The sequence below is a fragment of the Natator depressus genome, chromosome 12, assembly GCF_965152275.1.
Source record: "Natator depressus isolate rNatDep1 chromosome 12, rNatDep2.hap1, whole genome shotgun sequence".
NCBI lineage: Eukaryota > Metazoa > Chordata > Testudines > Cheloniidae > Natator > Natator depressus.
In genome coordinates, this window is record NC_134245.1 from 33,291,056 (window position 1) to 33,315,789 (window position 24,734).

A 24,734-nucleotide genomic window follows, 5' to 3' on the forward strand; every position below is an offset into this window, starting at 1 on the left:
ATTTCTACCCAGAATTCAAATGGGTGGCGGAGACTGTGGGAACTGTGGGATAGCTACCCACAGTGCAACACTCCAGAAGTTGACGGTTGCCTCGGTACTGTGGGCACACTCCGCCGACTACCTGCACTTAGAGCATTTGTGTGGGGACACACGCAATCGACTGTATAAACACGCTTTCCACAAAACCAACTTCTATAAATTCGACCTAATTTCATAGTGTGGACATACCTTTAGTCTTACCCCTAAAGCCCCAGCATCTGGAGTCCCCTAAGAGATGGGCGAACCTCAGCTTTTAGTCAAACATAATGACATTTCTAGCCCCCCCAGGGGTGCAGAGAAAAGTTCTCGCACCCTGACCCCTAAGCCCTGGTAGGCGCCGAACCCAGGCGGGAAATAGGCTGACCAGATGTTCTGATTTTATAGGGACAGTTCCGATTTTGGGGGCTTTTTCTTATCGAGGCGTCTATTACCCCTCCCACCCCCATCCCGAGTTTTTACACTGCCTATCCGGTCACCCCAGCAGGAAAGGACTGGGAGCTTAGTATTAACAAAACCGAACAGCCCCGCAACCCCCCCGCCTGGGATTGTCAATCCGAGCTGGTTTCTGGGGGTCTGTGAACTCTTGGGATGGGTCAGACTGAAGGCTGCGCTACGGCCTCGACCCGCGGGGTCCCAACCTGCCCCGGGGGGGGGGGGGGAGCCGGCCCCCACCCCCTCGGATCCCGCCCAGCCTCCCCGCCCCTGAGGAGAACCGGCTCCCAACCCGGGGTCCCGCCCCCGCCCCCGCCCCCGCCCCCGCCCCGCCGGCCGTGGGGGCGGGGGGGACAGAGGCGCCTGCCCCGCCTCAGCCTCCCCCGGGGCCCAGGCTCCTCTCCCCGCACCGCCAGTAGGTGGCCGGGGCAGGTCACATGACCCCCCCCAGTTGCTACCGCAGAAGCAGAAGCGGGGAGCCTCGGAGAGTCCCAGCCACCGACCGGCCCGGCAGCGGGGGAGGCACCGGCACCGGCACCGGCACCGGCACCCTTGGCTCCGCCGCCGCCGTCTCCAGCGCAGGGCACTGGCCGGGAGGCTCCCGGGGCTGCAGCTCCTCGCGCCCAGGTGAGGCGGGAAGGGGGGCGAGCGGGCCCGAGGCTGCGGGTGAGGGGGCTGGAGGAGGGCGCGCGCGCTCCCCGGCCGTTGGCCCAGCGCGCCACCCCCCCCCCCCCCCCCGCCGTTGGCCCAGCGCCCGGGCGGCACCTGTCCCCCGGCCGGGGGATCTCGCCAGCCCTGGGCTCTGCAGCGGCGGGGCTGGGGCCGGGGCCGGGGCCGGGGCCGGGGCCGGTCTGCAAAAAGAAGGAAGGAAACGCTGCAGCGCTGGGAGCCTTTGACAGCTGCAGGCGCGGCCCGAGCGAGGCGGGGCGCGTGCAGCCGGAGCTCCCTGCGCTCGGGGTCAGGGAGGGCGGCGGGCGAGCCGGGGAGCGGGTGCAGAGGTCTGGGTGCTCGGTCCTGGCCTTGCAGGGTTGTTCCTGGGGCTGCAGCGGGGCACTTGGGTAGAAAGACCCTTTGGGGCTGCTTCTCCCTTCCCTTCTGGCCGGCCTGAAGCTGTCCCGAGGATAACTTCTGCTGAGAGCCCTGCCCAGTTGTGCTAGGCGCTGTACAAACCCAGCTCGAGGCGGTCCCTGCCCAAGCAGCGCTTGCGATCTAAGTAGCTAAGACCAAGCAGGGTGGTGAATGCAGGTACTACTAACTCCTTTTACAAAAGGGGATTTAGGCCAAACAAATAGTGAGTGACCTGCCAGAGGTCAGAGAGCTCCAGATGCTGCTGCCACTCCATCCTTCCTGTCCCACCTAGGATCCTTGGAAAGTACCTTGCATATCATGTGTGCAACTACAAGAAATTATTATCATAACAAATGCTGCAGCATCACATGAGCCTACATTTGTTATAATTTGCATTTAGTGCAGTTCTTTCTCTTCTCCCTGCTTCGCAGCAAAGATCTGTTAGCAGGTAGGTGTGGAGAGCTCTTGGAACACAAAGAAGTTGTCTTTACAAATTATGAAGCACTATAATAGAGTAACTCAAGTTACCGTTGCCTGAATAAATAAAGGTAGTATATCTTCTGTTCGCATTGTAGTTGTTCTTAGTTATTTGAAATGTTTTTCTAGCCTTTAGTGCCAATTAGTGAGATTATACAGTACATTCAGCGTTCCCAGTCCTGCAGTGTGACGTGTGCAAGACCCCCCCCCCCATCAACTCAATTGTCTGCCCACATCAGACTGTGGGAGTAGGAAGGGATAATCTAGTTAATAGGGGACTAGATATGTGTTTAGACCTGTTACTGTGTTCAATTCCCAGCTCAGTCATAGACTTCTTTTGCACTGGTCATTTATTTTCCCTTCTACTCCAGGTCCTTATTTTTAAAAGAGGGATAACACTTCTGTTCCTCACAGTGGTACTGTGAGGCTGAAGTCCGCTGACTGTGGCATGCTCAGATACTGTGATAATAAATAAATACTTTGATGAATAGACAAAAAAAATTTCTGATAGGTCAAATAGTATATCTACACTGGTTAAAAAAAAACAAAACAAAACACGAGGAGTCCTTGTGACACCTTAGAGACTAACAAATGTATTTGGGCATAAGCTTTTGTAGGCTAGAACCTACTTCATCTGATGTCTGAAGTAAAAGATACAGGACCAGGTATAAATACATGAAAGGATGTGGGTTGCTTTACCAAGTGTTAGGTCAGTCTAAGGAGATAAATCAGTTAAGAGCAGGATACCAAGGGAGGAGAAATAACTTTTGAAGTGGTAAGAGAATGGCCCATTACAGACAGTTGAGAAGAAGGTGTGAGTAACCGTAGGGAGAAATTAGTATTGGGGAAATTAAGTTTAGGTTTTGTAATGACCCAACCACTCCCAGTTTTTATTCAGGCCTAATCTGATGGTATCTAGTTTGCAAATTAATTCCAGTTCTGCAGCTTCATGTTGGAGTCTGTTTTTGACGTTTTTGTTGAAGAAATTGCCACTTTGAGGTCTGTTATTGAGTGACCAGAGAGACTGAAGTGTTCTCCTACTGGTTTTTGAATGTTATGATTCCTGATGTCAGATTTGTGTCCATTTATTCTTTTGCGTAGAGACTGTCTGGTTTGGTCAATGTACATGGCAGAGGGGCATTGCTGGCACATGATGGCATATATTACATTGGTAGATGTGCAGGTGAACGAGCCCCGGATGGTGTGGCTGATGTAGTAAGGTGTCCCTTGAATAGATATGTGACAGAGTTGGAACCGGGGTTTGTAGCAGGGTTTGGTCCCTGGGTTGGTGTTTTTGTTGTGTGGTGTGTAGTTGCTGGTGAGTATTTGCTTCAGGTTGGGGGGCTGTCTGTCAATTTAAGATTTTTAGTCCACCCAACAGATCTTTTTCCATGTCTGTTCAATGAAGTAGATATAATTAAATTTAGGATGATTTCAGAGTACAGCACAAACCTGACTACTGATATGTATCTTGAGATTTAGAATAAATGATCGAATAACTAATGAAGAAGAATACATCTTTAGGGGGGAAAAGATAATCTTTTATAATTCTCAGAAAATTTAGGAGCAGAAATTTATTAAAACCAATGTACCATATACATTGAAAAGTGTACAAAAGGCCACCCTCACTAGGCAACTTCCTGTGTTAAGAGACTGCCCAAAAGCATTCCTCAAATGAAATAAACGTAATTCTTTAATTTGTCAGGTTTCTTTTCACAGCTAGTGTTGGTCCCTATAAAAGACTGTTTTGTTAGATTATCAAGAAAATGTGATAAATTTAGTAGTCAGGCCCTTGACTGTATATAATTCAGTGGAGCATTAAAAAACCTGAACTTCTAAAAGTTATTTTTTGAAGACTCAGTGCTACAGATTTGAATTATGGTCTGATTGATGTTAATGCAATTCTTAATTTTGGGTCATGTGCGGGGGGGAGGAAGGAAGGAAAGAGTGAGAACAGTAGTGCATGTTTAAAAGTCAGATCAAGGATTTCCTTTGATTTTTTTTTTCCCCTCATGAATTGCCATTATATCCTGTTATTGGAAGGCATTGTAACAAGGGATTATGGGTAGATCACTAGATATGAATCCACTGTAATTTCATGAATGAATTATGTGATTAGTCCTATAGAGACAAAAGGGTTGATTGCACTTTCGGCTAAATCCTACCCACACAATGGCCCTGATAGGTAATTTGTCATCGTTCCCTGGGGATTGGCATATATAACTCCCATTAGAGTTAGTAGAAGAATTTAATATGAATAAATGGGTACAGAACACCATAAACCTCTGTAGTGCTTTGCAAAACATGGGCTAAGGCATGGTCCCTGCTCCAGAGAGCTTAGAATCTAATATAAAATGAGATAACAGGGAAGGTAAGAGATCATTATCTTCTTCATCAGTGTACAGTAGGAAGGATTCAGTGAAGAAGTATTATTTAAGAAGGGATTTGAAAGAGAAGGGTGACTATAGCAGAGAACTTTGAGAAGGTTGGGAGAGTGGACATTGTGAAAGGAGTGGATGATGAGATGGTGAAAAGAAAGTAAGTGTTGGGAGAGAGAGAGAGGAGGAGGGAGATCTGAAGAGAATAGTATTTAGTAAGGATCAGGTCGGGAGACGGTGATGGGGGGGAAGATAGGTTAAAGAAGGAGGTTACAAGGGAAACGAGAAGCAGCAGTGTCAGATTGGTTATCCAGATGGAAACTGAAACTGCTCATGTTGAAGGGTAGTGGATTTAGGAGAGGAAGAGAACCAGAGGAGATTCTGGAGCTGGTAGATGAAGCTGCTCTGAGGGGCTTTAAGCCCTTCCTGCTACTGGCCTTGGTTGAGAGAGATGTCAAGAAAGCTGTGGTGACAGCCACTGCGTCTTGTGCAAAAATTAAACCACTTCCTCCTTTGCTCGTGGATGAAAGAGTAGGCTCCACAGTGTCCATTGTGTGCAGGATTCTGCACCAGGGTGAGGTGTACCCGCGACTGTAATTAGTTCACGGCTGCAGTGATGTGCAGGAGACTGAGACATGGAAGCCTTTTGATATTTATGAGAGTTGCAGCATGTGCATTGGGCCTCTTGTGTCTTTCAGCAGTGCTTAATTTTTGCCAGGTCTCTAGGCTTGCCAGTTCATAGTCCCGGCACCTCTGGGCTTGCTGCATTAGTTATGAATGTAAAAAAAATTGCTTGAGCCTCTGCACCTCTCTCATTACAAATCAAGCACTGTGTCACAGCGGTCTCCTCGCTTGGTGGCTGTCAGGTACAGAAACATGTGTCATGTGTCACATAAATAAGAGATGAAGTGACCATGTGGAGATGTAAGTACCGTATGGTCATAAGGCTTTAAAAGTGCAAAGACTGACATTAAATACAATATTGTAATTTGTTTGTATTTTTCCCTGTGGTCGGTCTTGTCCTCTTCTGAGTCATGGGGTCATATCCTCAGCTGGTGTAAATTGTCATCACTCTACTAACTTCAGTGGAGCCTTGACAGTTTACACCATCTGAGGATCTGACCCAGGATGTAGCCTTTTCTTGCATTATCCCAAGTTTCAATCACCATCCTTCCTGCAGCACTCTCAGCTCCTCTTGGTGTAGTGGCAGAGAGACAGCAACACTAATTTGGGTTCTTCCCGCCAACTTTCTGCCCAGACATCAAAGGCCCCCTCAGGTGTCAATTTAATACTTTCTTTATAGGACAGAGCAAGAGAAGAATTAGTTCTTTTTCCCTTCTCACCCCAATTAGAAATAATCCAGGCTTTCCCCCAAGCAGTTTATAAGCAGCATTTGCACCCTGGGAGAAGGCCAGACTCAGAGTTAGGGATAAATTATTTAAGAATGGTAAGTTTTTTGGCATACTTGAAAACTGTTGCAGAGCCTTATTCTCCCTTATTGATATCTAAGCCACTATGCTCTTAATACCCAGGATGTAAAGGGTTTCTAGAGATTTCTGACAGGAAGGGAAATCATAATATCCGGCTTTCAGGCTCAAAGGGTATGTCTACACTGCAATTAAAAACCTGTGGCTGGCCTGTGCCAGCTCACTCAGGCTTGCGGGGCTCAGTCATGTAGATATCTGCAGGTGGGAGGGTCCCAGACCTCAGGCTGCAGCCCAAGCTGGAATATCTAAACCACAATTAAACAGTATGTTAGCCCAAGCCCTGTGAGTCTAAGTCGCTGGCACAGGCCAGCCGCGGGTGTCTAAATGCAGTGTCAATGTGCCCTGAAAGTTTTAGTTTGCACACAGAACACTTGAAAAAAACTGATATAGAAGATAAATATGGTGGTATTCTAAAATGGGAAGACTTATAGGGAGAGAAAGTGAGCAGTGCTTTCACATTTGGAATAAAGCTGCTACCTTCTCTATATGTGTCTCTCTTAAAGAGAATTGCTAAGAGTGACGGGTCAGTGGTCCCTCACTCCTTGTAAAACAATAATAATTTTAAAATAGAAAAAACCCTTTCTGACGGTTGTTGGAGAGCTGGGCCATGGGGTGGAAGGTACGTCATTTAACATCTGCTGAGACTACCCAAAGAAGGCCAAATTCTGGACATTTGCCTGTGATTTAATCTTTGAATTCACCGGATCCAGACTGCATTGGCCCCTCTAGTGATACTACTGGGTCGCCATGTAAAAGAGAATTATTCGCTGAAGGATTCAAAGCTTATTTTTTACCTTTTGGTGTCAATGTGGTGCACCTTAGTAAAAGAGAGACCCTGTAGACATTATTATGTGGTGTAAAAGGACCCAGGGCACACTTCTTATGGAAAAGTTTACTGACCACACAGAAATGGGTTCCAGTGGTTACAATACAATTTGGATCAATTTGTTAGGCCAAGTCTATGCTGGAAAAGGGTTGCCAGTCTAGATATACTGGTATAGCTATACTGGCAAACTCTCCTGTTGTTGACACAGTTTATACTGGTAAAAAAGGTTATTTTGCTGGTATAGTTTATACTGGTTTGGTAAGCAAAATAAGGTATACTGACAAGTATTTTTGTGCCAGTGGAAACTGCATTATACTTGCTCTTTTGCTGCTTTAGAAATGTTGCAAACAAATCACACTTCTAACTGACGTTCCTATACCAGCAAAAGTTTCTAATGTAGACCTAGACTTAGAATTTGAACAAAATAATCCCTCACACTTATCTGGTTTCTTGATTATTTTTAGCTGCTTTCTTTGTTATAGGCACAGTCTTCTCTCATGTACATGTGCATCTCCTTTTAGTTTCAGATGCTTTCTCCTCTTTGTCACAGCTATGCTTATAGTGAGCGTATCTCTTATGTCTCTTCTCATACTGTTTTCTCTCCCATGTCTTCTCTGTTGTTTCTGGGGAGAATCAAATCATCCACTGTATAAAATATAATTTTGAGCCTCCTGCATAATGTTGCAGATAATATTTGAAAGAGACAGACCACATTTGTAACTGTGTGTGCATGCAAATCAAGAGTCATGTGCATTTGTGCTACCTTTTCATGCTTGCAATCCCAGCTTTCCTGCATACACCAAAGAGATGGGGAGAGCATTTGTTCACATACTGTTACAAATTTGGGCCAGAATGACCTTAGCACGCCTTATGCTACTATGGAACGTTAGATAGTCATTATCGATGCATTGTTGATGAAACAGTGGAGTTCTTGTTTTGTTGTTTAGAATCTGAGATCATATTTCATTGGATGCTAACCCTGCTCCACCCAGCTGATTGTTCTGAATCCTGCTACACTGGGTCACTGATCCCTCCCCCAGTGAAACACTTTTCATAAAACCTCACAGACTAGGTAGGACTTTTGTCAAGGTTAACCAGATAGCAATAAGACAATATGCTTGCACCTGAAGTGCATGATTCATATTGATCTTTTTTCAACACTGATGTGCTTTTTTTTTTTTTTTTTTTTGGTAAATTGAAGGAATTAAAACAAAGTAAAGTTATTTAAATATTAAATTTTGCTCCCTTCTCTCCTCCCCATTTTCAGCACATCAGGAACGTATCAGTTTGATGAAATTTGATTTTAAAAAATGTCCAGGAAGAGCACAGACTATGGAGTGCTGCCGGAGTATGAGAAGAGCCAGATCAAAAGGGCTCTGGAGCTGGGAACAGTTATGACAGTGTTCAGTCTCAAGAAGTTTACTCCAGAAAGGAGAACCATCCAAGTCATAATGGAAACCAGGCAGGTGGCCTGGAGCAAGACAGCTGACAAGATTGAAGGTTTCTGTGAGTATTGGCAAGGCATGTCAGAACTTGGAATTTAATACTGATAAATGTAATTGACAAAGGGTCATTTAAATCAGTATTTAATAGTTTGCTTCTTTTCACCCAAGAGCATAATTAAACTTTAAAAATCACATTCTGCGAGCCCTGTTCGTTTACTGTAATGTAGACCAAATGTCTCCTACAGTTCACTAGTTAGGCAGCTAGCCCCCGCTGAAGGCTAACTTAACTCAGGCTTTTCTTCCTAGAGGCCTTTTTTCAAAGGCTAAAGATTCAGATTTTGCAACCTTACTTTCCATGAGTAAGGGATAACTTGCATAATTAAAAGTAGTAGGATCAGGCTGTAAATACTTACTAAAAAAACCAAACACAACCAAATTTAAAACATGCTGGGAAGAAACTTAACACAAGGTCTTGGGCTGAGAATCTTTTTTTTCCAGTGTGTTCAGTTTGAATGAACTAGGGAGGCTGGGTTGGGAAAGCTGACTTGCAAACTTTGTTGTTGTTTTTCTTTACCTATAACTCATTAATGTTTTTAAAAATAAATGTTTGCAGATTATTAGTTTATACTAAGAGTCCGTGTCTTAGATTATTTTCAATTCTGAGCCATTTCATTACAAGAGGGGGAAAATATTCTGAGTATCGATGGCAAACTGGGATCATCCATTAATTGCAGTCTCATTGTAAGGGCACAGAGGTCTGAAATGCAACCCTACCTTAAATTTTATTAGATGTGCAAAGGTGTGTTTCCTTGGTACGAAAGCTTTGTTGCCATAGGCTCTGTGTTTAAAAAAATAAAAATCATTTCTGTATACATGGATCTCTTAGTCTTCAAAATCAAATCAAATCACAATTAATTAAAAAAATAAAACCAGACAACAAAAATAACACACAAAAATGAAACTATCCAACAAAAACTACAGTGGGATCTGAAGGAAAAGGACAAAAGAATCATAGAAATATAGGACTGGAAGAGGCCTTGAGTAGTCATTAAGTCCAATCCCTGTGCTGAGGCAGGACTAAGTATACCTAGACCATCCCTGACAGATGTTTGTGTAACCTATTCTTATCAACCTCCTTTGGAAACCTATTCCAGAACTTAACTACCCTTTCCTCGGTGGGTGGGATTGAACTGGGGACCTCTGAAGCTTAGTGCATGATCCTCTACCACCTGACCTAAAAGACCGCTGGCTGAAGCGCAGACTCATTTAACTCTCTCTCTCTTTCTAAGTGGTCTTGGTGCCACTAGATGGGACAGAACACCACCCCCAGGAGATGTGTAGGTTACATACTTCCCCTAGCTGAGAAAGCACCTCCCGAGCTTCAGAGACTTCTTAGTTGAAGTCCCAGATGAGCCCCTACTTGTAACGCCAACAGACCCCAGTTGTCGGTGGGATTGAACCAGGGACCTCGGGAGCTTAGTGCATGAGCCTCTACCACATGAGCTAAAAGCCAACTGTCTGTTAGCTATGGCTGTAGAGCAGACTCATTTAACTCTCTTTAAGTGGTCTCGATGCCACTAGATGGGACAGAACACCACACCCAGAAGGTGTGTGGGTTACGTAACCACATCACATTGTTGACTTTTATTCAATTTGTGATCCTCTGTCACTTCCAGATCCTTTTCAGCAGTACTACCACCTAGCCAGTTATTCCCATTTTGTAGCTGTGCATTTGATTTTTCTTTCCGAAGTGAAATACTTGTCTTTATTGAATTTCATCTTACTGATTTCAGACCAGTTCTCTAATTTGTCAAGGTGGTTTTGAATTCTAATTCTGTCCTCCAAAGTAATAGCAGCCCCTTCCAGCTCGGTGTCATCCATGGATTTTATAAGCATGCTCTCTACTCTATTATCCAAGTCATTAAGGAAAAAGTTGACAAGTACCAAACCCAAGACTGACCCCTGTGGGACTCGCTAAATACATCCTCTCAGTTTGACAGCAAACTATTGATAACTACTCTTTGAGTATGGTCTTTCAACCAGTTATCCACCCATTTTATAGTAATTTCATCTAGACCATATTTCCCTAGTTTGTTTATGAGAATGTCATGTGGTATTGTGTCAAAAGCCTTACTAACATCAAGCTATATCATGTCTACTACTTCTTCTCATCCACTAAGCCAGTAACCCTATCAAAGATGGAAATTGTGTTGGTTTGGCACAATTTATTCTTGACAATGCCATGCTGGCTACTCCTTATAACCCTGTTGTCCTTTAGGTGGTCACAAATTGATTGTTTAATAATTTGTTCCAATATCTTTTCAAGTATCTAAGTTAGGGCTGCCTGGTTTATAATGCCACGGATCCTCCTTGTTTCTCTTTTTAAAGATATGTATTGTGTTTGCCCTTCTTCAGTCCTCTTGGACTTCACCCGTCTTCCATGAGTTCTGGAAGATAATTGCTAATGGTTCTAAGATTGCATTAGCTGCTTAAAGTGTCCTATGATGAATTTCGTAAGCCCCTGCTGACATGAATACATTTAACTTATCTAAATAGACTTTAACCTGTTCTTTCCCTCTTTTAACTTGCATTCCTTACTCCTTGTCAATGTTAATTATCTTGAGTATTTGGTCACCATTAACCATTTTAGTGCAGACTGAAGCAAAATAGACATTGAACCGCAGCCTTCTTGTTGTCATCATTTTTTAGCTCTCTTTTGCCATGAAGTAGAGGACCAATACTTTCCATCATATTTCTGTTGCCCCTAATGTAGAAAGTAAATTCGAAGTACTCTAGTAGCTAGGCATTATGGACAACTACTAATTATTTTCTCGTTATGCCCAGGAAGTCCCTTTTGCCCGGATTCTGCAATGGAATCTATCTGGTTAGTCCAGTTGGCTTCAGTGGGACTCTAAACTGGTAGATCTAAATTTGCAGAATTAGGGAGATAATCTGGAATTTACAGGTTTGGGTAATTTCCCCTGGTCCTCTCCCTTAACCCAGTGGGGGGTGGGGGTGTGTGTGTGTGTGTATGTATGTATATATTTATATAATTATATAATAAGCATATGTGTATGTATGTATTACCATAGGAGATGTCTGATTGCAGAATATCAGGTGCAAATACTTTGTCAATGTGGTGCAAGTTTCTGTAAAAGTGAAATCCACAATTTTTGGCCTGAAAGGTATTGAGTTAGCCTCTGTTTCTATATAGCATAAAATCTGGTTTAATATCTGAGGCTGATCCCATACTTCAAGGACCTCTTATTTTATCACTGTACGGTTTTTGTCTGCCTATTGCCATTATAATATTGTACTATGTAAGACAGCAAATTAAAATAGTTAAAAGAACTATAGTGGTGTGTGGGAGAGAGACGGGAATTAGACAGTAATTTTACCAGTATACATTTACTGACATTTTCCTTTCTTTTTAGAAAGTTGCATTTAAAATGAAAATGATATATAAATGTGTCAGTCCTGTTCAAGACATTAAAATGATGAATTCTTGTCCATGTTTCCAGTAGAAATAAGTATGTTGACATTTTAAAATGTATATGTATTTAATTTTTTTGTTTTAATTTTATTCCTGTCCCTGTATATGGAAAAAGTTCTCCTTTCCTCTCTGTGGTAGTGGCAAGCTTGCTTTTCCATGACCCGCCCTTATTCTTTCAATAAAGAAATTGAAGATGAAAGGGATGCTGTTAAGTATTTTAGGTCCAGAATGTGAGGTTTAATTATATTTAATTAAAAAGTAAAATTGAAAACATATTTTCCATGCAAAGTTGGACACTTTAACACTAACAGTATTCTGATAATGGTAAAGAGCCAGAAAGTGAGAGTGATCATAAACAATCAAACTGACAAGTTCAGCTTCATTGTCCAATTTAAGTGTCAAGTATATAGTAGTAAAAAAAAAAATTATACATTGTAAAATGTAAATTTTAAACTTCCACAGTTTAAAAAAAAATTGAGATATTATGAATAAAACAGATAAGGAAACACTTTTTTAACATCTAAGATTTTGGAGTCTCATTCACCATTCTGTTACTCTAGTTGTACACTAGTATGACAGTAATATTATGGCAGTAAAAATGGTGTATTGTAGTGATCGTCGGAGATGCTTTCTGAAGCTTAATCAATAAATATTTAAACAGTGCTCTGAGATTCTTGGATGAAAGAAACTGTATTGTGGGTGGGGCTGGTAGTGCTACCTATTCAGGTTATTTGATACTCCCCATTACAAGACCCTGTTTTTATAACTTTGTCAAACTTTAACTATTTGAGCTGAAATGTTCCATGCTGGATGTCTGCCTCAGGTGGAATTATTATTATTATTATTGTTTTATTTTAATTTCAGACACAAGACTAGATATGTTGTTTTATCCTTGTTAAGTTGTGATGACCTTTTATTTGAAAAGCTCTAACGCCCCCATGCTTTGGAGCAGGGACTTGAAATTTAACAGGTGGGCTAAAGATGTGTCTGGGATGTGCCTTTTGCATCCCTGTGAAAATCCACTTAAGTTTGGCCAAGGCCTTTGAAAAATGACAGTTTGCACATGCTCAGCAGACATGACTTAGACTTTAGCAGCTAAATTCCACAAAGATTCTGTCCTCAGTGAGCATGCTCCAGCACAGGGCTGAGCAGGACTTTACTTGCAATTTCAGTTTTGGACTGCAGTGGGCCATCCTGGGTCTGGGCATCTGAACTGAGATCAGGGAGCCTATATGTCCTGTGCTCTCAATGACCTCCCTACTGGGCCCAGGCAGCATGGAGGGGAAAACTGCTTGCTTCAGATGCAGAGGGGACAAGTGCTAGACCTGTGCGAGGGGAAGGTGGCAGGGGAAATGTATTGGGACAAGGAGGCTGGGAGTGGGGCAGAAATTGGTACTGGAGACTGATAGTGGGTAGGGAAGAGGGAAACTGGGATTGGGAGGGTAGGGTAGATTGGGATTGACTGGGTAAAGAGACTGGAACTGGGAGCCAAGAAGCAAAACGGGAGCCAGAGAGTGGGCGGATGAAAGCCCGAGACAAATAGTATGTGATAATGCAATTAAAGACTGTATCATGATGCATACACAGAAGGGGGCATTTCCTAACTTTTGAGTGATTGACTTTGCAACCTTCTTTTAATGTAGCTTTGGTGGTTTATGTAATAATAATCCTTGTTATTTATATAGTTCTTTACATTCATAAAAATGTGCCAAAGGAATTTGCAAAGGTAGATGAGCAACGTTATCTCCATTTTACACTTGGGAAAACCAAGGCACAGAGAAGCCTAGCAACTTGTTTATGGATATGCCGTGATTCAGTAGCAGAGCTGGGAATATAATCCATGTGTCTTGATTCTTAGTCCTGTGATTTACCGTTGGGGCCATGTTGCTTCTCTCCCTGTAAGTGCAAGTATTAATGTAATTCGACTTCACAGTTATGTAATTACCCTTTTTAACGATGGAATTTTGCGAATATGAAGTGTCCCTAGGCATGAAAATCAAAAGATTCCATTGTAAAATACTATTTTGCAGGATCTTTTCTTTAGGACATGCTGTAACTCATGTTAATGACAAATCACAGCTGATCTGCTTGAAAGTAGAGTTACTGTAACTTTGACTGGTTGACAGTGTTTCTGCTTAAGAGGAAGAAAACCTGTTGTTTTAAATTAAAGCTTGTTTTTGCCTTTTTTCACAAATATGAACCCAGACTTCCACTTTGTTGAGGCAGTAGAGGTAGTTTATGAATCTAAAGTTTATGTAGCACAGTGGTTAAAAGTCAATGGAACTCAAAAGAATTAAAAGAATCTCCATCCAAAAGAATTATAACTCTTATTTCTACAGAGCTATAACATAGAGATATCAAGCTTATCGTAGTTTTAAAAAAATGAAAATCCCTGTCAAACTGTGTAAAATATAAAAGAGAGAAAATATTCAGCTACAAATTATGGTAACATTGTAAAAACCACATCTGGAATATTTTAATGGTCAAGAAAATGAGTCCTTACTCAGTTTTCTATTACACAGTTAAAAAAAAAAAAGTCATGTAGAAGTTGCAACAAAACTGAAGTTGCAGTAATAAAAGGGTTTTTGAATATAGTTTAATAATTTTCAATATATCAGGCAACATGGCACGGTATGGTGAAACCTGGAGCTTCTGAAAGATAATCCTGGTAATAAAATATACACTGAAGACAGCAAATATGTAAGTGATTTTATTATTTAAATAGCACACACAGAAAAAGTTTTCTTACTGTTAAAAATGTAGAAAATTTGCAAACAAAATCTTCATTTAACATTAGTTAAGTTTGCTCTCATCCATAAATTAAACCATAATATATTAGGAAATACAAAGTTAAGGATTAAAAGGTTGCGAATTCAAGCACTCTCAAATTGGTACCAGAATTAATGTTCCCATGCAGTCTTAATTTGGCCCCCTGATTCTTTCAGCGTACAAGATGGGTCTGCTCTGGGGATGAATCAGGGTTGTGTAATGAAGGAATCTGTTGTCTGTAGAATCCCTGCTTCTTCATGTCTGCATGTTGTTAAAGGCTGTATCATAATGCATGCTCACGGGGGGACCAAATTAAGGTTGCATGGGCAGTGTTCATTTTGGCTTTTCCTGTCTTGAGAGTTCTTGACTTTGTAATCTTTTACAGTAGAACCTCAGAGTTACAAACACCTTAGGAATGGAGGCTGCTCATAACTATGAAATGTTTGTAACTCTGAACAAAATGTTATGGCTGTTCTTTCAAAAGTTTACAACTGAACAGAGACTTAATACAGCTTTGAAACTTTACCATGCAGAAGAAAAATGCTGATTTCCATGTATTTTTTTAGTAGTTTGTTTAACACGGTACTGTACTATATTTGCTTTTTTTTGGTCTTTGCTGCTGTCTGGTAGTATACTTCTGATTCCAGATGAGGGGTGCGGTTGACTGATCAGTTCGTAACTCTGGTGTTCATAACTCTGAGGTTCTTTTTTAATCCTTAACTTTGTATTTTCTAACTTTTCATAGCTTTGCTCATTGATGAGAGCAAACATAATTAAAGTTAAATGAAGTTTTTTGTTTGTGAATACCAGTATAATTCCCTGTATATACATTCATATTCTGTTATATAAGAGGGTCTTTTTCTGATTTAGTTTGTCATTTTGGAAGTGGTTAAAGTTAAGATTAATAAAAAAGCCACTTTTTTTATTCTGAAATAAGTGTGTCCACGCAGAAGGGATATATGGGTATAATCACAGCTGTTTATTTCTAAGGTATAACTCGAAGAATCTCCTGTATAGATGATTCCTGAGTCTCAGGGCATGACAGTGCTTGTATGGTTGAAATCCTGTTTCCTCTTGAAGAGAGTTGTGATTGTGGTCATTTCTGTATAATAGCCTGTCTGTCTTTAATGGGATGGTGGAGTTTCTAAAACTGCACTTCATTTCCAGCCCAATGCAAGCGGTTGTTGCTGGACAAAGAATTTTGGATGGAGATACTTCCCTGGTTCCAGAAGAGGTGATCCGTTAAAGCCTAGAGACCTGGGCCTTACAGGTGATAGCAAATGAGGATGCCCAGAGGCCAATCTCCATTTTCACAGTCCTCAACTCCACTATGGTATTTTATGTTCTGTTTTAAACTTGAAACTCCCCTCTGCCAGCTTGACTGGACGAGCATTTCATTATAGAGAGTATCAACAATTTAAACATCACTGTGTACAAAGGAGATTTTTTTGACAAAAGTAGTCTTGTGTGAAACCGTTTTGTGTTTCTTTCACTCAGAGTTACATATTACTCACGTTCTCTTGGAAGGAAGTGCTGTGTCAATGAAAGATCACTGGGCCAGATTTACAGCTGAAATAAATCAAGTAAATCCCTTGACTTCAACAGAGCTACACTGATTTAGAGCTGCTAAGAATCTGGCCCCTATGTGTTTGGCCTATGCATTACTCCAATGGAAATGAGACTGCTGCTTCTAATATCTTTGGGACTAAGAATACTTATTTATTTAGGGAGGAGGGGTCTGACTTTACAATCCAGCCTGAATAAGGGATAGCAGGTTGCAATCTTGTTCCTGCTTCCCCTGGCTCTGTGGGGGAGGAAGAGGAAGTAATGTGCCCCAGCACTTCTGGCACAACTTACTTCCCACTCTGCCCGTCAGCCATAATATTGCTAAGTGCCTTGTTGACAGAAGAACCAGACGTCAGCCCCTGATGTGTTTGTTATCAATCTCCTTTGTGACCTGGAGAATGTCTAGCTTTAGTGCTGTGGCATCTGAGGTGAATCTAAGGAAATCTAAGTTGGGCAAGAGGATTAAAATAGATTTTACTAGGTGCACGAGAAATTCCAAAGCCTTTAGGAAATGCACTGTGGCTGGCGTGTGCAGATTCCTAGCTCTGCTGAAATTGAGATACCAGATCAGTTGCTTGCTTTCCTTTGTGGCTGCATCTTCTGTTGCAGAGGAGTAAGACTTGCCTTCTAGTTGGAGGGTGAGAGGTTGCCAATAAGTAATCAAGCATCTGCATGTCCCAGGCTGCTTGACTAGATTTAGTGTGTCCCTTAAAGGTTCTTGGTGCCAGTATTCTTTTTCTTTCCACTCCCAATATTTTACTACTGCAGAATAGCCTATGTAGCCCTCCTGCTAGCTATGCTGTGTAAAAATCAAATGTAGCCTGTTGTGCAGTTTAAAAGCCAGACAGACTGAAGAAAATAACATACCTTTGTGAGAGAGCTGTGCCCAGCAGGTGCTGGGCACAGAGGTTTTTGTGAACTTATTAAAATTAAAACCAACAACATGTGTATCCTTATGTAGCAATGCAAAGTATTATGCAAATAGCTGTCTGTGAAAAACAGATCTGAGCTTGCACTGGCCATGTTCACTCTTGCTTGAGGTGTTTTTGGCCATCTTGATATTGTTCTGCACAAAAAGACATTTTTTATGTTTTGTGCAGCACTGAATTCCCCAAGATACAAAACAGTGAGATAAATTCAACTGCAGAAATTGGCTGCAAATAATGGGCTTCTTCCCAAACCCCCAGTTATTATATACTGTTTCTTATAGCACCTCCTGACACCTTAGAAACTGTCATACATATAAGATATTTTAGAGGGGTGAAGGTATTGGTGATCAGCTACCAAACCTCTAAGTCACTAGCTCAAAACCATCCTATATTAGCAGTAACCAAAAATTATTTAACCTCAGATGGCTGAAACTTTGCCCGTAAACTGGTTTCCATTGTGCTTAAATACTACACCCTCCCATTTGTAGTACATGGGATTACCCAGTATTCAGAAACCTTCATTTTATTTTTATTTCAAATTTTTGGTAATGCTGTGCACTTTGGGCTCCATCTTGCGTCCACCAAAGTCAGTGGGAATCTTATCATTGATTTCAATAGGAGTATTGGTCCTATATTACTTCAGTGGATTTGCACTGATGAGCTTTGCAGAAGAAGTGTGCTTTAAGGATAGATTTGAGTGATTACCATGTGGTCATTTTGGTGTAAGAGCACTGGACTGTTCATCAGGAGGCTTGGGTTATATTTCTGTCTCTGCCTCTGTGACTCTTGGCATATTACTTAACCTCTGTGTCTCAGTTTCTCCATCTGTAAAATAGAGATAATGCTGCTGTTGTAAAGCATTTTGAGAGTAAAAAAACAAGTGTTATCTTAGGATAGGGCAAGAAATTCTGGATGGAGGTGATAGCATGTGAGAAAGTGCAAGAAAGATTTTTGTGACAAAGACGCACCGTCCCACTGGAATTTTTACTGGAGGTGCTCACAGGCCCTGAACTTTGACACGCTGCTAGTATCTAACACGTCTTCAAGATAAGGAAGCTGATCTCATAAAGGACAGGTCTACGCTACCGCTTAAGTTGATCTAACTTATGTTACTCAGGGGTGGGAAAAAGACACTTCCTGACTCTGAGCCAGGGATGCCAGAACAGGGTGGGCCAGGGGGCCGTGCCCCTCCAACTTTTTACCAGCCGTAAAGGCGAGCAACAGGGAGAGGTGGTGGAGAGGAGCAAACGGGGGGCAGGGCCTCTGGGGAAGAGGCGGCGTGGGGGAGGGGCCTCGGAGGAAGAGGCAGTGCGGGGGAGGGGCCTCGGAAGAGGTGGCATGAAGGCAGGGGCTCAGGGAGAAGGGGAGGTGTGAGGGCAGATCTTGGGGGAAGGGCCATGGTTCAGGTGCCTGTGGCCCTCCCACTTTCAGGACGCTTCCACTGCTTCTACCTTGAGTGATGCAAGTTACAGCAACCTAAGCGCTGTCCACGCTGGCGCTGTGTCGGCTGGAGATGCTCTTCCACCAACATCGTTTCCACCTCTCACGGAGGTGGAGTATTTATGCAGACAGGAGAGCACTCTCCTGTTGGCATAGAGTGTCTTCACCAGAGGTGTTATAGCGGCGCAGGTGTGCTGATGTAGGACTTAGACCTGCCCAAAGTCTAGATCCTTTAATCACTGTAGCAAAGCTGAAATAATGGTGGTATCATGGTCTAATCCAGAGAGGAAGGCTTGGAGTGTCTGACATTGGGTGCATTAATTTGTTCTTTTAATTTGCAGCAATTGTTTCTGTTTTGCCCATACCATCTTAGAGATGTTGGGGATGCAGTTGCAAGGTTCTAATTCATACTGACCTTGGTTAGCAGTGCCTTGTTCATTATGTGGTTTCCTTACAGTTCTGCTGTATATTTTCAGTGCCTAGGTGGTCTTTAATTTAAGACTAAGTGTGCGTCTGGCTACTTTTCGACTGTATGAAAGGTTGAAGATCTCTTCCCCCATGAGTTTGCTAGTGAAAGTGTATTTTCTGCTCCAACCTCTTCTGTTAGTGTAATATGAGAACAGTCAGCGAGAATAGCAGGCAGTTGTTGTTGGTCTTTTCTAGCCAAGCCAGGATTTCGTATAATAATAATAATAATTAATAATTAGAATATTTTCATCTAAGCCTATCTAATTTAGTCTCACAAATCTCCTGGTATTATGATGTCCCTTTTACAGATGAGTAAACTGAGACCTAGAGAAGTTATGACTTCCTCAGGATCATGCAGCAAGCAGTTGACAAGATCAGGGCTCCAAGAGACCAATCCATAACAACCATTTCATCCTTTAACTACATTGAGCTGCTTCGTGGAAAGCCTCTGAGGGGAAGTTTGTGGTGACTAGGTTCTGCTGGAGTCAGTGGAAGATTTGCAATTTTCTGCAAACTTTTTCCTGGATTCCCACTGCTTAACTTCCAGCTGGATGATTCACAGCTATGCGAACTTACACTCAGACGAGTTAATGGTGTCACAGTTGAATGTGAAAAAGGGGTGTGTGTGTGTGTGTGTGTGCGCGCGCGCGTGCATGAATGCATGCAAAGATTTTGAAAAGAAGCTTCTTGCTGAAGGTAACAGGGTGGATTATCTTGACATTTCTTTATCTACTGGGCCATTTTGAGAGCACCTCCAATCCTCTCTAAAATGACTTCTGCAATCTTTTTTTAAGAAAAAGGACGCTGACCTAGATTGTCAGTATTTTTGATTTCTTCCATTGTGGTAAAATCAAGTTAACTTTCAGATATGTGGGAATGTTTATAAAACTGGGACAGGTCACATCTACTAGTCAGGAAGTGGGGGAAAATTTGGGAAGGTTCCTCTTTTCGCTAGCTCTTGGCAATAAATGCCAGTAGTTTGATCCTACAGTTTGGATTAAACATATTATGGGCTAGCTCCTTCCCAGGTGTATATTTCCCTCTCCCACTTGTCAAATTTAAAAAAGACTTTGATTTTAAAGATATCCAAACTAGAGTGGTAAATTTTATTTAAAAAAAACCAATTAATTGATTTAAAAAGAAATTAAATTAACTACAGGGTTATTTCTTAAAAATAAATAATTTCTTAAAATTAAATTTGAAATTGACCATGTATGTTAAGGCCTACATTTATTATAATCTATTAACATAATTTAAATACAAAAATATTAAACAGTACCTGTTTGCCACCAAGTTAAACATTTTTTTAAAAAAACCACTGAACTGGCGGAAGTCACTAGCTAAGCACCTAGAAGGGGCTAACCCAGTTTTTGACAACAGCCTCTTCTGCAGGTGCAGAGAGAATATTTTTTTCAGTTTATTCATCCAGTTCAGTTCCATTGATTAGTTCATTCAAAGTTAGGAAATCAGCTGGGAGTTGAAAAATAGGGAAAGCTTGTCTTCATTTTCCAATCTCTGAATGAAAATGAGGTGTGAAAGTATGAGACCTACTAGTTTTTAAAATCTTAAAGGACATGGTGACGAGAAACAATCAGCTTAATTAATTACAGGTAATATTTCCTTTGTTTAATACATTGAAAAACATGTTTTGATGAAGTTTTTTTTTCTTATGTATCCAGCACATTGAAGGGAATTTTATTTAATAATAAAATTAAAATGCTGTTTTTATGCATTTTAAATTAAATTTGGATTTCCATCCAAACAGAGCTTGACTCAAATTGCAAATAAAAAAGAAATAAGAAATGGATTAGTCACCATATCCTGACACAATAAAAAATATAAAAATTAAGAGTATAAAGTTAAGCTATGTAATTGCTTAAATAAATGTGTATAGGTGTAGTATATTCTATTGGTTAGCAAAAAGAAACACCAAATTTACTGTAAAGGCTATATTTAATTGCAAATCAACGTGTTTTAAACCAATGACAATCAACCTTTCTTTAGGAAAATAACTAAAAAGTAAAAATGTAAAACACATTTAAAACTGATAAATTAAAATCAAATCAAGGTTTCCTTCTTGTTGAATTAAAATCAGTGATTTAAATCACTTTGATTTAAATCAGTCCACCTTGATCCAAATCAGTCCACCCTGATTCAAAACCATTAAGCTTCTGTTTAGAAGCTGGTATGTCAGTAGATACTAACTAGGTAATCATAGCATCCCATCAGACTACTGATATAGTCGTCCATAGGGTGCATAGTTCTCATCCTCTGAGAACTCTAAACTCCTGTTGGATTGGTTTAGGCAGGGAGTGAGGTAACAGGAAGGCTGGTTTAAAATAGTCAAGGCAAGAGGTGACCAAGGCACAGACAAGGATTTTAGCTGGTAGAATGGAGAGGAAAGGATGAAGTTTAAAGGAAGAAGTGAGAGGATTTGGTGATGGTCTGGTTGTGGGAGAAGTGGGCAGAGATACATCTGATGTGCAGATTGTGAGCATCACTAGGCTGTAGGGAGGGCGATGGAATTATTGACATTGATGGAAGGGGGACGTTTTGCAAGGAAGCTGAGAAGTTCAGTTTTCAGTTGGAAGTGGGATATACAGAAAAAAATGGTCAGTCATGTGTGGCTGCACAGAAGGTAAAGGTAGATTTTGAGAGTCATCAGGGTAAAGGTGGGAATTGTAGCCATAAGAATGGACTATGCCACCGAGGGATAAGTTGAAGAGGAGGGAGGTCAAGGACGGAGGTAGGCTGACAGTTTGGGAGGAGAGAAATGCGTGTAGATGTGGTCTCCTCTTCTTATTACTTATAATTGTTAAATTGTCTGTTCTCTGTCTCCCTCTGCACACTTCTGCCACAGTATGGCTGCTAGTCCCACATCGAGCCCCTGTCAGCTCTCTTTGAGTTTGCAACAAACATGGGGTTTTGCTGTTGTGCAAATCCAAGCTCTTCATGAGCTGTCTGTGATCTGCATGAGAACTGGACTGACAGTAAAGCTCATAAAATTTCATTTGGAATGGAGTCTCCAAGTCTTCTTCCTCTTTCTCATCATCATTCTCTTTATAGTATTGTAGTAGCTGCTTGGAACCTGAATCGGGGCCCATTGGGCTAGGTACTTTACAAACACTTCTAGAAAGATGGTTCTTGTCGCAAGAGCTTACAATTGAAGTATAAGATGGGAGACAACAGTTAGATCCAACAAATGGATGTGGGGAGTCAAGACAGCAGTGGGATGATTATGAAGAGTCATCAACTGTGGTTGTAGCATATCAGCTGTCAGACCTTTATCTGATGTGTTTTTTGGTAGGCCTCACATCAGCGGGGAGTTTCAAGGAGAACAATCAGGAGGTTTTTCTAACGGTCTTTATTTTTTCTGCAATTGTTGTTTTTCTTAGAAGGTTAAACAGCTGTGTTTGTGAGTGACAGACATGGACACCCAGAGGCTTTGCACAGATAATGGGCTAACCGTTGCTAAACACTGGAATATAAGCTATCCGAATTAAGGCTTTTAATGCTGATGATATGCATCAGAGTAGAGCATAATAACGATTTCTTCTTTCTTAAGCCCAGTGCTAGCTGGATGCAGTGTAAGAATATTGTGTTTGCTGCTGTCTGCTACTTCCTTCATTTCTAGTGGAAAGATGTGAAAAGCTCCATAGTGCAGCATATTTTATTTTAGTATAAACTAAAATAAAATACTTATTATTTAACATAACCTCTCGCTGCCTCAGTTTCTTAATTTGTAAAAAGAACATAATTTTTGTATTCTAGCTAAAAAATAAATCTGGCTATGGAGAACTTTTTCCTCTTAGTTCTCCCCTTTCCAGTATTGGCATGTAAATATGTCTTTATAACATATGGCCTGTGTTTTCTGATTGCAGCTACCCTTCTTGCACATGCAAATATTAAAGATTTGGGGAAGCATTGTGGCCTAGCAGATAGAGAACTGCACTAGGGTCAGAAGATTTGGGGTCTATTTCTGGCTCTGTCACCGGCCTGCTGGGTGACTTCAGCAGGTCACTTCCCCTTTCTATGCCTCAGTTTCCCTGTCTGTAAGAGGGGATAATGATACTGACCTCTTTGTAAAGCGCTTTGTCATGTACTGATGGAAAGCTTTATAAAAGGGCTTGGTATTATTATTTCTGCTTGTAAATTGGGTGGTTAAGTTCCCAACTATCCGATGTACAATCTTGAACCATATGGGTTTTTGTGAGAGACTGCATTGTGGAAAATGTGGGCTTAAGAGCTTTGTAACAGCCCTGTGAAATATGTAAATAGGCACTATTCTACCCATGCAGTCCAGGAGCCTTGAGAGTCCCCCTGCCTGACAAAGGGAATTCCACTGAATTCGTGTTTAAAACAATCAACCAACCAACCCATCCCCCCCTCCCCCACTTCCTTTCTGGAGGATAGGTGGGATTTTCATGCTCCAGTACTGTATTTACAGTGGATGAATTTAAGGCAGAGAATTAATCTGGCAAGTCAGTGGCAGACAGAAATAGAATCTAGGAGTCCTATTTTCTGGGTCTGCTCATGAGATTGCACTGCTTTTGTTCTCATTCTCAGATTGGATTACTCTGTAGATAGGAAACTCTGCCTGTGAAATGTGTCTCTTGCAGTATTTCACCCTTTTAAGAGGATATCTGATTATCAAGGTTTGTCAGAGCTGCACTACACAGAAGCATAGTGTGATTATCTGGATACCAGCTGGCAGACCGGGCAGCCATCAGGATTGGACAAGAGGAGTTTGATGTAGATGTTGATACAGTCATATCTATCATGCCAAAGATATCGCCACTCTGATTACTAAGGGTGGTATTTCTTTTAAATTAAATTCTGATCTGTATAACTCTTGAACTGTATACTGTTGTGCAAAGTTTGTGTCTGAAAACAACTGTTAATTTTAGTTTGAGAATCTTAGTTAATGGCCTTCCAATGAGAGAACAATTCAATTGTGCACAACTCCGCAGCCTTCAGAGACAGGGGTAAACATTTTTTAAAACACCCGTGAGTGCTATTTTAAAAGTGATTTAGGTGCTTAAATCTCATTGAAAGTCACTGGGATTTTGCCGCCTCAGCATGTGAGTTGCTTTTGAAAATGTAACTTAGGCACCTAAGTCACTTAGTTGCTTTTGAAAGTTTTACTCAAGATCATCTTGCTGAAGGGAACATGCTGTGTTGTGGAAAACCCTCGTCTCTTTCCCCTTCATATGAACTGATCTAAAAACCAAAAATAAATATTCACGCCACCTACACCTTATGGGAAAAGTGGTGAATATTTTGCATATTTTCCTATTGAGAAGTGAAGGTTTTTACTGTGTGTAAAACAATAGCAGTGCTTCTGTTGGCTGAATTTTAGGGTTGATTATGTCAATTTCTAGGAGTAACTTTTATTTTCTTGGTTGTCAGAGCCTTGTCACTTTTCCTTTTACCTGTCTGAATTTCCTTAATTAGCAATGTACGTATACATGTAAAGTTTTACCACACCAATCTCTTTAAAATTGCATTCCATTACTTCCTTTTTCTTGCATATCCTAAATGCCAGCTGTCTGTTTTATTAGCTCATCTTAAAAATGTAATTTACTTTTTGATTTGTATGAAGTTACTTTTCAAAGAGACATTAAAATTCACCATTTTTTCCCCCTTTTGAAGCTGATCTATTTCAGTTCTTACCCAAGGGACTTTCAAGTACTTTGGTGTTAGTGTATATGTGTTTTTTTTTTTTTCTGCTGGGTATTTAGAGCTTGGTTTCTGTGGTAAAATGAACAGATGAACATGTGTAGCTTTTAACTGCTATGTGATCACTTCTTCCCTTCAGCAGCTCATGCACTTTGTGTTTACATGCTAATTTACAAAGGCCAGACTTCCTGTTACGGCCAATCAGTGAAACAGGGACAGCGTTAAATGAACTTCATAG

At 41.3% G+C, this 24,734-nt stretch overlaps 1 protein-coding gene across 1 annotated transcript in view; it reads left to right on the forward strand.

Moving 5' to 3' along the window:
• The first annotated feature begins 888 nt into the window (after positions 1-888).
• PLCG2 (phospholipase C gamma 2) overlaps positions 889-24,734 on the forward strand; it is a 90,315-nt gene continuing 66,469 nt past the window's right edge. Inside the window, exons 1-2 of the mRNA XM_074968830.1 lie at positions 889-1,098; positions 7,975-8,213. Coding sequence (XP_074824931.1) covers positions 8,018-8,213 — 196 coding nt within the window. The 5' untranslated portion in view covers positions 889-1,098; positions 7,975-8,017. The remainder of the gene's footprint in view (positions 1,099-7,974; positions 8,214-24,734) is intronic.